Raw genomic sequence first — 14709 nt, 5'->3', positions numbered from 1 at the left:
TGGTGGGGCTTTGCTGGTTTTCGCAATTCACTGAACGTCGTCGTCTAGACCCTACCTACCAAGTACGAAATTTTTTTTATGAGCGATTAATTAATTATCTTAAATTTATATTCGTTTTGTCAAATTATAAATCCAATTTCTTCATCAAATAAATAAATAAATAAATAAATTTAATTTAAAATCAAAATTCTAAATGTGATGGGTGACCACAAGAAAAATCACAACTAGCTACTGATTTCGATGTGTCTATTTATTTAATTAGAGACATGACATATATCTGTTTCCACTAACTAAGATGGACATTACAACTACAATTTAATCATGCGGTGAGATATTCACAAATCTTATTTTACTTCTCACACATCTTTTTAATTTTCGACCGTCGGATTGAATGAATTGAAGAAGATCAACAGACAGAAATTATCAAGCGATGTGTGCGAAGTAAAATGAGATGTGTAGATAGCACATCCCTTTAATCATCATTAGTGTGATTTGATTTGAAATTTTTGAGACTTAAGGGAATATCCAATCTGAATTGATTTTTTAAATAAACGATATTATCTAAGCGTCGTTAGAAATAATTTAGTTTGAATTCGCCTTTAGCGAGAATCGAATCTATAATCTAATGTAGTACACCTCAACACACTTTTGATTGATTTTGTTTTGTCAGAATACATTGTGATTCTTGACCATTAAATCCAACTTATAATTCATTATTCGTTGCCTATATAAAGAAAAATACTAGAATTTCCGCAATTTGATACTAAATTGTTGCCAGCGTTTGTTCATTTTCTTCTATTTTGGAGTTGCTTTTGTGAAGAACTCCTTTTGAATTTCTCTAGAGGACACTGAATACTTCCTTTCCCAACATTTATGGATTATAAAAACGAAAAACTAATGAAAAATGTTCGAAAACTTTGAGTTTTAATGGTAAGGACAAAATAAAGGGTAAAGTGAATAGTACCAAGATTGACTTTTTAGTGGAAAAATGTGATTTTTCGTTAAAGTGAACAGTACTAAGAGCTTTTTGTTAAAGCTCCCTTATAAAAAGGGAAGTGTTATTGGCACTCCAAAAATCTCATTATACACTTTTCACAAGTGTATTTTTCTTTCCTAATATACAAAATTTGGAGTGTAGAATGAGATTTTTGGAGCGGGAATAAGTAATAACAATTCCCTGTAAAAAAGAGCACTATTTTTCGTGGATATGAATCTTCATGACAATTTTTTAGAATAGCACTTACTAAAAGTTAATCCAAAAGAGTATTTTGACTTGATGAAATTGCTTATGGTAAAGCAAATGGACAGCCATTTCTAACATTACAAGCCAGAAAACAAGGGAAAATGATGCACGGATTGCTTTGGTAGCTTGATTAATTCTTGAAGGAAGGAGAATAACAGAACATTAATTGATATTAGTCCTTACTAGTTAATCCGCAACTTGGATAATACATAATTTTCGTCTGATTAGTGGCGTAATAATCCGCTTATATATCGTTAATTACGTGTAAAACCGATATGTTGATGCATCAGCAATGATATTACGAAAACCACCAACTGTGGAAGCCAACATGATGAACACTCCAATGAATATGCAAGCCTGCACACACACATTCATCATAAGACATGGATATATTGCTAACTGGTTATGTACCGATGTCGACACTCAATCGTTTATCTATGCCATATCAACAATAAGGAACATTAGATTCTTTGGCTTACCCAGTTGACAAGCCATTGGATGCTGAATCTCTTTGGTTTCTTAATTCTCAGCCACATTATACAAGGAAGCTGTGGAAAAATGCTCAATTAGTTAGTTAATTTCTTGCTGAGGATGTAGTTTTGTAATTTCTGCAATAAGAAATTAAGAAAATAAAAGTGAGAGAGGCTTACAAAGTATGAAGTGGGGGCAAAACCAAATCCACCAAAGAAACCAAGAAGGTCTCCAAAGAAAGGGAAGGTGACTCCAATAAATAATGTAAATGCTGCAACATAGATATAGTAATTAAGGACTTAATTAATTAGGGTTTAATCAACCAGAAATGACATAGAGAGACAGACTTATGGGAAGTGGTAATCTCACCAACATAAGCTGATCTCGTGATTAGTCTAAGTGCAATTCCAGGTGGGAAGTTTACTTTTTTCATCATCATCCTCTCAAGCATGTCAAAAACAGGCATAGCATAAACCTGCATTTTCAAGTCACATCCTTAATTAGTGTAGTTCTACTAAACCCTTAGTTATTAGAAATCATTTCAGCCCTTCTAAAAGTAATGCCAAACAGACCAGCTAGAAGTTTTTATATAGATTTATAAAAGCGATGCTGGAGAGATTCTCTTGTGCAGTTAATTAAGATTCAGTTTTACTGGTGCTATCGTTCACCAAATGTTTGTCACGTGTTAAAAAATTGCCCAATCCATTCAATAAACGATTGACATATGGAAAGTATTAGTGACATGAGAAAATGATGAGAATCTCTCGTGTTGTTGAATGCGAATGCTGACTCGGCAGTTATACCTGGTAGCTGCCAATGACATGGACGACAACCATTAGGTTAGCAGCAGCAATGAGCCATGCAGGTTTCTTAAGATCCATGAGCACGTTATCATCGACATCTTGACCAAAAGCCCAGTACCCGATCAAGGCCACCGGGAAATAGCAAATTGCGTTGATAAAGTAGGCTCCTAGGGCACCTTTCCACATGGGAATTCTCGACGGCTTCTCGGGAGTCGATGGAATTGTGGCCTGGATTTCAAGCGCCACTGCATGCCCGGCAAATGCAAAGGAGATTTGACCTAATGCATTGAAAACCCTAAACATGTAATCTGCAGGGCTTGTTTTCTTGTACGCATAGCTCACGTCTTCAATCCGACCTTTGCTTAAGCAACCTGCCCAGGCTATAGTTGAATAACTGCAAATTAACAACAAATTCAAGTTCTTTAGGTATTTTTTTGTTTTTTTGAAATTAGCCTTCTAAAGTTCTCTTGTTAGGTTTAGGAGTAAGTCTTCAGTAGGACTGCCCTACTTTGGAGTAGGGTGAGACCAAATTAGAACGTTTTCATAATTTTGTGAGATGTGTCTTATGAATAACGTGGTCAAACATCTCTAATCAAGTTTTTCTAGAATTTTAGAAGGAAAATATGCACAGATATTTTAGGGAAAAAAAAATTGTGTAGGTCACTTTATTATCTATTACGTGACCCTCTACTTCTAATTTTGATTAAAAATTCGTAACCGATTCTATTTATACACGTCTCGTTTTGGGTTGATTGCTCTAATTGATGCTCTAGAACAAAACTATACCAAACTTGACTCGATTTTGTGTAGGATATGTAAAAAGGAAATTGACTTGCTCACCCCTCCTTTTTTTTTTAACCGTTGGATTGATCAAACCAAAACAGAATTAAGGACTAAAATTAAAATCGTTTCTTATATATTATACAGTTTGCTATGTCACAAAGTTCCATTGTATTTTGGCTTTTAACAGATTTTGTTTGCCTAAAGCAAGTTTAAATCAGATTTTCCTTCACATGGAAAGTGAAAAATTAGAGTGAAAATTAAAATTACTACCTTAGTGACATGATGGCTGCTGCTAGAGAAACACCGGCAACAGAGTTGAAATTGGGGAGCTGGGAAAGAAAGAAATGAAGGGAACCAAAGATGAGAATCCAGTACGATTGCTTGACTGGTGTGCAATTGGCACATGCCATCTCCACAAACTTCTTCAGACACTTTCCTCCGGTGACCATGTACACTATGTCACATCCAACCTGCACGATCAGTTGTTGCGGAAGCACAATCCACGGCCCGAGCTTTGGTCCAAAGGCATGCCGGCCGAGGTCTATATATCGGTCGAATCGAGTTCCAGGAACACATTCATGGAGCTGAATCATCTGCCACATTGTGTTCAAGGTCATGCACCACGATATTGCCAGCACCATTGTCCCTGGACCCCTGAAAGAAAAAAGTTGGTAAAAGAATAGGGTCTAATGTATAAGTATACAAAGCAGTGTATTTTCTTTTTGTCGAAACAAAGTAGTGTATTTGGTTTAGGTAAGTTGGGTTGTTCTGTACCATCCTAAGTATGCCATGGCATAAGGCAGGCTGAGTACACCGGCACCGATCATGGCGGTGACGGTGTGAAAGGTGGAGTACCACCATTTGGCTCGGCGGGCGTTGTCCACTGGCTCCTCCCTCCATTTGTTGTCCGCAACAACTTCCTGCCATAGTTTCAAGCATCGACATGAAAAAATTTAGAAAATATATCAGAGTGAAGATCGCAAAAATTGGAAGACCAGATAGCTTTGTGTGAGTAAGGAGAGTGGTGATGCACACCTTTGGAGGAGAAATTGTAACCATTTTGTTTTTCTCTTTCTGCAGTGAAGACAGAAACACTTTCAATGTGGGAGTTGAGTGATCGTCATCGTGTTGTGTGTATATAGTGGTTTGATGGCCCAAAATATGGAATGAGGATCCTCTCTGGAACCTCATTGTTAGGATTCCGAGAATCCTTCAATCATATTCGTTCATCGTATATTGTGCAGTCAGTTTTTATCAGGTATTGTTTATATTTAATTTTAAATAAAAAGATTTACAATGATTTCTGACCGTACGATATACAATGAACAAATGCAATTAAAGGATCTTTAAATCCTCATAAAGAGGATCCGGAGAGGATCCTCATTCCAAAATATGTGTAGAAATGTGGGATATGTACATTTGTGAGCCCCACTCGTGTAATTATCGTCTGCTTTTCCCGCAGAGACTTGCTTTTCCAAGAGTGCTTATCGGATGAGTTGAGCAAACCAGATCATATTGGCAAAAGCAGTAAATATTTTAGGTTGAGTTAACAAACCGTCTTGTGTATACTTGGCCAAATATGTTAAACCCTCTACTTAAAATTATCTAGAGTGAAGCTAGTTAACATTGCAAACAGGATTTTACGAGACCTCACATTTGTCATATTTTGTGAGTGGAAATATATCTCGATTGAACTCTTTTATTAGGTCAGTTTTTAAACGGGTGAGATCAACGTAGTATTAGATGAAATTTAATGTAAGAAATTCTTTGTAAGATGACTCTAAGGATGACGTGATCGGTGTATTCCTACTCAAGTTTATTTCTATCATTTTATGCATGAATCTAAATATGAAAAATCAGTTTTTTTAAAATGAGTGTAAACAAATTTTACTCTCATTTTAGCTGAGATAATTAAAATTGTGATTGCATGCACTCCACCCACTTTGATGTTATATACGGAAGGAATCTAAGAGGACCCCATGTTGACAAGCATCATTTCTTTATGCTCCCTTGTCAAATTTTCTCTACAGAAAAAGGCCCTTGTATGCAATTATTTATTACTACACCAAGTATTGAACCAATGATTACTATCACTACACTTAATGCTAAAATACATTCTTTTAGACAATTATTGATTTGGTGGGTGAATGTAGCCACCTCAAATTTCAATCACCACAATCGATAGGCTTTTTAGTTAAGATTGTTCCGTCGTAACTCCATTCTTTAGTACATAAAATTTAAAATCGATAAAACTGATCTTTGAGATTGTTCACTGTTAATCACTTTGGTCTTTATGTGACAAATCTCCTATAACTAAAGAAACCACTAGTTCAAAAGAGGAATTGATTTGACAAAAATACCCTCAATTTAATAAAAATTTCCAAAATGATTGATAGTTGATGCTCTCAGGAACTACTTCTATCGTTTTTAAATCTCAAAGACCAAAATGATGAATTATGTCAATCTCTAAGACCTTTTTGATAAAAAACCCACTTAATACTTAATAACATTTGCTTTATAAAGAGGGAACAGTAATGATTAAAGGCCAAGGGAAGGGAAGGAATGCTCTTCATCATTCATGTATGGGAGTTGTTGGCGTGGGAGTCGTCTTCTTTCTTGCTTTCGAGTGTCCCCAGTCACTTCGCAATTTGCATGCCCAAAAGCCAAAAGTGATCCGACTGCTAGGCACTGCTTACCACAAAATGAAAGGTTAACAAGTATCGTATCTTTTTTAATTGATCTTACGCTAAACCAACGTTATCTTTATATAACAGAGAAATCGAGATACGATACTTACAGATTTTACGATGATTTTTGTAGAATTTTGTAAAACCGATTAAAATAATGCCTCCTAATAGAGCAAATGAACGAGGAGAGTTTATAACAGAAGTTGCAAAGACTCCTCTGCGCGTTGGTTAGGATCGTTTTCTGAGTAATAAGCGAAACAAAAATCTTAACGCTCGAGGGACACTCAAAGACTTGATGAAACTCCAGGCAGAATCCTCATCTGAGCACTTAATCATAAGCAAATTTAACAGTAGAACCTCCATCAGAAGAACCCAAATGCAGGTATCACTTACCAGGCATATTCCCTTCGAAATCAGCCGGGTTACTAATAATCCGCCGTACAACATCGGCGTGAAGAACCTGCCCAAAGCATCACAAATTTCTATCCAACGAGTAAACTAAGCTAAGCCACGGTTTCATAAATTTCATTTAAAAAGATAGGCTTCCGAACCTGATTAACTAAAATTCCGATCGTTAGGGGTTCACTGGCTGATAGTAAAAGTTATTTATATGCTAGTCCAGGAGTGTTTCTAACGAGTTGAGGCTCTCATTTAACCCATAAAACCCCCTCCAGGCATATTAGGACCTTGTGACGGAACTTTTGTCCCTGTGGAACTAATTGTGATCGGCCTTGAACATAAGTTCGGCCATCCCCATCCCAACCAACTGTTGTTGTTGGTGCTGTTGGTGCGATTGCTGAAGTTGCGCGAGTTGTTGTTGTGAGTGAAGTTGTGAGAGCTGCTGCTGTTGTTGAATCTGAGGGTGCTGCTGTTGAACCTGTGGATGTTGTTGTTGTTGACTCTGAGGATGCTGTTGCTGCTGACCGGGTACTTGCATTTGTTGCTGTTGTTGCTGACCGGGTACTTGCATGTGGCGGTGTTGTTCACCGCCTACTTGAATTTGTTGCTGTTGTAGCTGTTGCATTTGTTGCATTTGTTGCATTTGCTGCTGTTGTTCTTGACCGCCTACTTGTGGTTTAAACAATATCATATCCTGAACCGAAGGTAGACTTAGCTTTAACAAAAACCAGGTTGTAAGAAAGTTACCATGCCGAGCCACAACCTCATTTGGAGTACCGCCACAGGCCTCCAGTTCAGAAAACAATTTAAACAGAAGTTGCAGGATATGCAGAGAACCTTCAGAATTAAAAGCACCTTGTACAGGCTAGAAAGCTCTTTAATCGATCCCCGCAAAATCTTTGCAAAATACAAGGTCCACTTTGCAGGTTTCTTTTAGTACTGAAGGTACCTCACATATTTGTTGTGGATTTACCAGCTAATAGTTGGCGGCCATAAATACTTAATATTGAAAAAAACTAATGATAAGAAATTACAATCCGCAGTAATAAGAAAGACCCAAGTAAACAACAAGCTCACCCCTGGAAACAGCATTCCATTCAATCTGTACGCTTTGTCTGAAACGGAGAGTAGTAGTGTCTGAGAGGGCAATTGGATCACTGCACACTGAAAAAAGTGGGAAATCAGCTTTTTGAGAAGAAGAATAATAGCAGAATAGTCCTCGGTTTCATGCGTACATTCGAAGGAAATCTACTGCAGAAGGTCAAATAAAATAGAAAAACTAGCTTTCGATGCTGATGTCTCACAAGGATGATACTAGAATCAAGAATCACCCCACTTCAAGCCAAGAGAGCCAATTAAATGCATAAATTTAGTTTATCACAGCATTCAGAGGTTATTGAGTTTAAACAGATAATTAACTAAGTTCATATGAGAATGTCACACAGAATCTGAGGAAGTACTCTGCTAGATCAGAAGCGGCAATAAATTGAATAGCAAATTAGCAACGAGGGCAGTTTTTGAGTGTCGAGGGGAAAAGTGGAAAGTCCTTTTCAAACAGTATAGTTCATTTTATCATCCCTCATCCACATCCATAACAGAAGGCTTGAAACAAAAAAAAAAAAAAAAAAAAAAAAAAAAAAAAGAGGTGCAGCATGATATGACAAATATCAAAAATTTTGTGAAGAAAATTAAATTGGAAATGTTGGTTACGGTTACAGATAGAATTATCAGGGTGGGGCGGGGAGATGGAGATAGATAGAGATAAAGTAGACAGCTTACAAGTTTCTTCTCTTGCAATTTCCCAAGAAACGCATGCTGATTCTTTGCCCGGAAAACTAAAAAGTCTGCCTTTCCAACATATTGCCTGAATGAAGTCAAGAAAACCGAGAAATATAAGATCAGGAGGAAAATATTACACAGAAAAATGGAGAAGGGAATGTTTTCACTGAATGGTAATTACTTGTTATGCATGTGGTCCTCAGATATGAGTCTCACTATTAGCATTGTTGGTGGCCAGTTTGCTGCAAGCCTGAGGAATGAAAAAATAAACAACAAATTAAGGTAAAAGATGCTTGAATATGCCAATGACACATTTTACCATAATCATGATATTAAGATTTTATTGTGCACTAAAGCACCAACCAAATAAGCCCAACTAAAGTGTTCCGATCAAAATACATTCAGCATCGTGCCAATAATCATACAGCATCTCAAGACATTAGGATTCTAAGAATGGAGGCAACTAAAATTTTATTTTAACCAAAGAAAAAGACGGCTGCTGTGATAAGGTAGAAATATTAAGTTATAGACACTTTTTTCAAAATAAAAGAATTAAAGTTAAAATAGAAACTTTAAACCATTGATTACATTCCATTAACATACTATTTGAAATAAAAGAAGATAAAGCACACTCCCGACTTACGTCCCAGAAGCTGAAGCACACCTGAAACCCTGATAAAGATAGAAAGCATTTGTGGAGTTAACAAATATTTGAGTAACTGCTAAAACAACAAGCTGACTAAAAGAAATATAAATAACCCCACGCAGTTAGGCCCTAAAACATGCCTCATGCTGTGGTTTAATTCAGGAAGCTTAGACCCTTATGGTTATCAAATTGTCTATTTAATAGATGTCACTGATGACAAACTTAAAATAACTATCTATCCATGGTTCAGTGTTTTCTGCAATTTTTTTCTCTCTCCTCCTCATACAAATATATTGAAACTCAAACCAAATGCATAATACTTTTGAATTCAAATCACACTGAAGCACATTCACAAGAAATCATAGAGAATTTGTCTCAGAAAAATTTAAGTTCAATATAAAAAACTATGGTTATCCATGACAGAGACACTGGCTTTGATTCTGTGGAAATTTGGAGTTTTCCCTTCTCCGGTGATAGTTTAGCAGTGGAGTTTTGGGTGAAGAGTGGAGTTTGTGGAAATCAAAGAATTGGTGATGAGATAGTTTCACAAACCAATTTATACGGAAACATACTGAAAATCCTCATGTGCCAGAGCCACATACATGCTTCACTTTTCTCTCAAAAATAAGAGTATCACATAACAAACGACAGTTTCCATGTCATCCAACGGGGCAATTGAGAACGAACCTCCAATATAGTGATAAACGTAGGCTGCCCATATCTCAGTCCAACTAAATTTCCCTGCATGTATGTTGATCATTCAAGTATGAGCAAATGTGGAAAACCATATTAAAACAGAGCCGACCATCTTTAAAATTTTCCTGACATTCTAGCTTAAAAAAGTCACCATCAGAAGTTTCAAGTCCAACCGTATCTTTTGAAAAGACCTACCTCCCAGACTTTCACATATTTGGATTGCGCAGATGCAAGAGCACTTGTTGTCTGTTGTGAGAACGGCACAGATGCTGCTGAACTATTGTTTGCACCAAGTGACTGCATCCCAGACTGCACCTTGTGAGCCATTCCTAGAGTAGGAATCATTGTACCGGTTCCAGAAGAGGCACCGGATGAACCAAGGGCACTCATCATGTTTGATACATGCATTGCCATAGGATTTTGAACCATAGTTTGGAGTCCCATAAAAGTTCCTCCAGTTAAGGCTGCTGCATTCATAAAGTGTGCTTGAGAGATGTTATTGAGGATGCAACCAACAGGACGCGAGGGATGTGTCATACCGCTCACTACAGGTTTGAAATCTGGTATATTATCATTAATTGTGGTCATCCCTTGAGAAGCAGAAAATGGTGTTGAGGTCTGCAAGCTCGGGACTCCTTGGGAAGGAGGATGTACAGATTGAATGTGTGCAAAACCAGGTCCCATGGAACTTAGGGTACTTGGCTCCTAAACAAGTCATAAGAGAACTCTATATATATATATACACTTTTTTTTAATTAAAACAGCATAACAGAACAAAAATGAACATCTCTTTCCTTTGCACAAAGCATAAAAGTTCAAATGAATGCATAACGAATCTTACAACTTTTACAGTAGCAGGAGGTACATTTCCAACCGAAATTGGTTGCCGATTCATAACAGATCCATTCACTAATTTGAAAAAGGGGAAAGGAAAAGAAAGGGTAAGTCTGCAATCAAGCAGGATAAGCAAGAATTAACCATGAAAAATAGGAACAGCCTAGCAATAACAAGCTTAATTGAATAATTCAAACAAGATATAGCCTATTCTACTAAGATTTGTAATACATTTAACCTTATAAGTTCATTTGAGTGGTAAGATGAGCCAATTATTCTTATAAAAGATGTAAAAGGAATTGAAACTACACCTAATTGATACTGAAACATTCATAATTTCAACAACAACAAAAAAGCCAAATAGATAAGTCAAACCAAATCAATAAGTACTTTCATTAACAGAAAAAAATGAACCAAATATTTTGCACTAGAAAAAGACTAGAAGAGACAACGTATTGACCGCAAAACCAACCAGAGGGCATAGAAGTTGGAGGCGGCACTGTAACTGAAGCAACAGGAGCTATTTCCATTTTTACAGGACTCTGATTTGAGGGCAAAGTTGTAATTCCTGGACGACTTAACATAGCACGGGCCTCCATAAAATTCTCTGAGATTAAAACAAGAAAGTGGGGTTCTTTCGCATTACCAATTGGTGGATCTGCCGCTCCAGCGTTGCGCTTTCCCTGCATTGGCAAAGTGGTCACTGTCACGCCAACTTCTTCTAGTGATCTTAAGCCATAGGAAATAAAATATTCAGTCTGGCAATAATACTATCTCCTCCCTTTTGTATTATCGAACATTCTTTGCAGTTTTATTAATATAAGTAGACAGTCGTTCCACGTATATGAATGTGGTACCAGAGGAAACTATATTTTTCATTCATGATAGTCTAAGTGGTTGAGATTAGAATTCAACAACACAAACTTTTAAAGCTCAACAGAGCACCAAAGAAAATAAAGGAAGTTACATTATTGTTGATTTAGCAAGATATACAAATAGTCAAATGCTATATATATATACGTACATATATATATATATATATATATATATATATATAATGAATAAGAGATAGAACATACCGCATTGTATATTGCTCTGAGCTTAGGTAGCTGTTTTGGACAAATGACTGACAGCGAAACTGAGCACTGGATGGAAACTAAGGGCTCATTACTGATGATTTTGAGCCCTCATGAGAATAGGAACAGCCACCATTAAACTACGAATAAACAAAAAACTACCTGTGGAAATGATTTAGCAACAGCCTCAGCATCATAAAGATGATTTTCTGTTTGTGCATCAATATTTTTATTTTGCTCCAAATTTTGCATTTGTGGGCGATACACTGGTGTGGGCAGAGCGTGAGGGTTACTCGCAGCAATAAGAACACAATGCTTCTGGCAATCCACGTTTTGTTGATTTTGGCTTCCATTTTGAGCTGTACTGAACATCTGTATTTCACATCAGAAGAATAGTAAATGGTAAGTTCAAAATGTGACTCTAAGAAATGCATTTGAAACGCAAAAGTACTGGGACGGTTTTGAACAGCATACCATTATAACCTCCGAAAGCCCTTCTGCAATTGCAGCATCACCAAAACCACCCCCAGAAAAGGGTACAGCTGAAAGCCAATGCAAGAAGAGATCCACATCTCTTGTCCAGCCACTCCGTCCTACCAGGTAACCTTGACGAAAGGTTGTACAATTATTTTAAAATATTCATATATATATATATATATATATATATATATATATATTGAGCAAATGCCAGTTACAGTAATGACATAGAATACCTGCAGATCACCTAGGTGAATTGAATTCATAAGAAACAAGGTATCGTACTAGTTAAGTGGTAATTTACCAGATAAAACTTCCATTTCCAGCATAAGTTGTCCTATTGAGGGGTGCTGGAAATGTATAAACTCATGCAGACAAGGGACTGAACTCTTTAAGTTTTTCAGACTTCCAGGCAGTATTGTGTACAAAGAGCCACTACATTACAACAAAGTCTGTTAATTTTAGACTTTAACTTAAAGCTACTGAAAATCCACCACTTCAAAGGGAATAATTCCATAAAGTTGTGAAAATCACCAAGCAATAATTTGCAAACTTTGAACAACATCCAGCTTAATTTTACAAGGAATTATTTCACTTAGTATAAGATTGAACCCTGTTTACAAAGAACTATTTGACTTAGTGCAAGATTGAATCCTGTCAGTAGGAGGATGGAGGACTAACAAGCATCTTACCCTATAAAAAGTAAAATTCCTAAGGATTTATGGTCAACCGCATGATGCAATAAGAAATTAACAACACAAGTCATACCTCGGAAAACTAGGAATAAGAAGAATGAAAACTACATACCACAATAAGATCCATGAGTTTTGAATGTGACCAGAGAGAGCTCAAAAGTAGAAGTACAGAGCTTCTGCATCTCAAAAGCCAAATTACGTAATAAGAAAAAAATTACCAAGCTAGAAGTCTTACAGAGGGAACTAATAATGCTATCTGCCAGTGAAATGTAAGAATGGTTGCCTGTGGTTTGATAAATTGTTGATGTAGTGTACACAAACTATGTACTCAAATTATTAAATGCATGCTATTAACATCTAGTGAAAGAAGGCACAACCACCTACATGTAAACATGTTTAGATATGTAATGAACAATCAAGAGTTCTGACAAATGACTTCTGATAAATAATGATAAACATAAAGATTAATCACAAAGTAATGGAAAAAGGTGCATACTTGGCCACTTGACTCCTTGCCACAGAAACTCCTGCAGGGAAAAGATAAATAAAAAAGTGGCATACAGATAGAGTAGTGCATAAAATCCCATGCAAGTTAATGATCCACATGTAATGAGAAAAAAATCAATGACAAACTTCATATTTGGTTCTAGGTATAGGAATATTTGGTCAAGATTGTTAATATTCCAAGTATGAACCTTCACTTGAGACATGGTAGCACAGAGTATGCTCAATCCAATCAGCTGAAGCACGATACTCTGCTTCAAGATGCCCAAGGAGTTATACTCTCTCTCCACTGCTAGACCACCGGACGAAAACCAGTTTGCAAATACAACTATTTTTTATTTTGGATCTTCCAAATCATTACCGCAGGAGGTTCGGGCCCATTTTTTTTCTGATCCTTGGATAAAAAGATTCATTCTCTTCATAAAAAATAGGAGGTAGAACCAATAAAGATTTCCTTTTCAATTCATCCCTGGAGTTGAATACCTCATTCAAGAATCCAATGTCAAACCCAAAACGTAAATGTGAGAGGTTTAGCCTACAAGTACAGTATTTGTTCCTAAAGCAGAAAGTTCAGTAATAACAAACACGGGATAATAACTCCGAGTTGACTCATTAAATCGCTTGTTAGTGTGCATAATTTGAAAGTAAGTTAATCATGATATGTGGAAAATATCTATTTGACCAAGTATAGGACTTATTTTGCATCACATGCCAACAAGAAACAATCCACTGCATGGAGCTCGTCACCGCGGATAGCTTCCATCAAAATTGATGAGAACTAATTAATTATATATAAATCAATCAAAGTTCAGTTTCCATCAGGATTACATGAAATCAAACTTTGTACATTGTAGAATATGGCAAGGCTGCATATGGTTTCACGGTTAAGGGTACAGAAATGGGAGATTTCTCCGATTCACTATACTAGTTTTATCAGATTCTTTCTTAGTGAGCAAAAGATTCAAAATTGAACCAAAACTGTATGGTTCCCAGTTAACTTAACAACTACTCCACACAACCAATTTCAAAGTGAAAATTGAAGTTGCAATTAAATTTCAATTCCGAGCCACCAAACGCAGCCGAAACAAGCTAAACGAGCCACAGAAAATTCTCGTCCCATAACCCTAAAATCACTACGCAAAAAAGTTCAAAAAATAAATCAACCAAACAACAAATTCAGCATAAGAAATTTCCTACCTGATGATCTTATCAAGGTAATCGGAGACGATGGTTGCCCAGTAGGGCCTCATGGCGGTAGTTCCTTCAACGGCCACGATCAGCTGCTTCTCCACCATCGTACTGCTCGGAAGGACCGCTGAGAAATTTCAACTGCTTTTGCGATAGGCTGTGGGACGGAAATGTGTGAGAAATTTCAACTGCTTCTCCACCATCGTATACCTTTTACTATTTTTGTTTTATATTTATAAATTTATTGAATTCAACGATTGAAATTGAATATAATCAAATATAACGGTAAAAAAAAATATCTAACAGTTTAAAATCATGTGTTTGTTCATGTGTCTTGTATTTATACATCTCTATCATGTGTTTCATATTCTTCTATAATTTTCATATGTTGGTTTAGTGATTTTTCAATTTATCAGAATTTTAATATT

General features: G+C 36.4%; 2 protein-coding genes across 6 annotated transcripts; both read right to left on the bottom strand.

The window, feature by feature from the left end:
• Positions 1 to 1345: 1345 nt before the first annotated feature.
• LOC137738238 (lysine histidine transporter-like 6) lies at positions 1346 to 4630 on the bottom strand. The gene is made up of 8 exons (XM_068477870.2): positions 4336 to 4630; positions 4075 to 4220; positions 3571 to 3954; positions 2518 to 2911; positions 2084 to 2189; positions 1894 to 1985; positions 1723 to 1791; positions 1346 to 1600 (listed from the first exon to the last, which is right to left on the bottom strand). The coding sequence occupies exons 1-8, from the start codon at positions 4489 to 4491 to the stop codon at positions 1502 to 1504; spliced, it is 1446 nt and encodes a 481-aa protein (XP_068333971.2). The 5' UTR covers positions 4492 to 4630; the 3' UTR covers positions 1346 to 1501.
• Positions 4631 to 6486: 1856 nt separating this feature from the next.
• LOC137736670 (mediator of RNA polymerase II transcription subunit 25) lies at positions 6487 to 14641 on the bottom strand. 5 transcript variants are annotated; one of them, XM_088682201.1, is made up of 17 exons: positions 14291 to 14641; positions 13086 to 13116; positions 12702 to 12765; positions 12199 to 12329; positions 11892 to 12022; positions 11580 to 11789; positions 11421 to 11486; positions 10814 to 11024; positions 10349 to 10416; positions 10047 to 10212; positions 9703 to 9974; positions 9499 to 9552; positions 8809 to 8837; positions 8347 to 8415; positions 8166 to 8250; positions 7464 to 7550; positions 6487 to 7080 (listed from the first exon to the last, which is right to left on the bottom strand). In XM_088682201.1, the coding sequence occupies exons 4-17, from the start codon at positions 12221 to 12223 to the stop codon at positions 6703 to 6705; spliced, it is 1851 nt and encodes a 616-aa protein (XP_088538327.1). In that variant the 5' UTR covers positions 12224 to 12329; positions 12702 to 12765; positions 13086 to 13116; positions 14291 to 14641; the 3' UTR covers positions 6487 to 6702. The 5 variants fall into 5 exon arrangements, with proteins under 5 accessions (XP_088538327.1, XP_068332006.2, XP_088538326.1 ...); XM_068475905.2 differs by lacking the exon at positions 12199 to 12329 and having other exon boundaries at positions 14291 to 14533; XM_088682200.1 differs by having other exon boundaries at positions 9703 to 10212; positions 14291 to 14474.
• Between the last annotated feature and the right edge of the window lie 68 nt (positions 14642 to 14709).

Source organism: Pyrus communis, chromosome 13 (genome assembly GCF_041283825.1).
Source record: "Pyrus communis isolate YQ-2024b chromosome 13, ASM4128382v1, whole genome shotgun sequence".
Lineage (NCBI taxonomy): Eukaryota > Viridiplantae > Streptophyta > Magnoliopsida > Rosales > Rosaceae > Pyrus > Pyrus communis.
The sequence above is the reverse complement of the archived record's forward strand: the minus strand, read 5'-3'. Positions and strand labels throughout refer to the sequence as shown.

Excerpts from the sequence above, each read along its gene's own strand:
- LOC137738238 (XM_068477870.2), bottom strand. The coding sequence starts at position 4,491 with ATGAGGTTCCAGAGAGGATCCTCATTCCATATTTTGGGCCATCAAACC. Across the intron at positions 1,792-1,893 it reads TTGCCCCCACTTCATACTTT|CTTCCTTGTATAATGTGGCT; the intron begins GTAAGCCTCTCT and ends ATTTTTCCACAG. Across the intron at positions 1,601-1,722 it reads TCCAATGGCTTGTCAACTGG|GCTTGCATATTCATTGGAGT; the intron begins GTAAGCCAAAGA and ends GTGTGTGTGCAG.
- LOC137736670 (XM_068475904.2), bottom strand. The coding sequence starts at position 14,388 with ATGGTGGAGAAGCAGCTGATCGTGGCCGTTGAAGGAACTACCGCCATG. Across the intron at positions 12,023-12,701 it reads AACTCATGGATCTTATTGTG|GTTACCTGGTAGGACGGAGT; the intron begins GTATGTAGTTTT and ends CCTTTCGTCAAG. Across the intron at positions 8,416-8,808 it reads TGTGCTTCAGCTTCTGGGAC|GCTTGCAGCAAACTGGCCAC; the intron begins GTAAGTCGGGAG and ends TTCATTCCTCAG.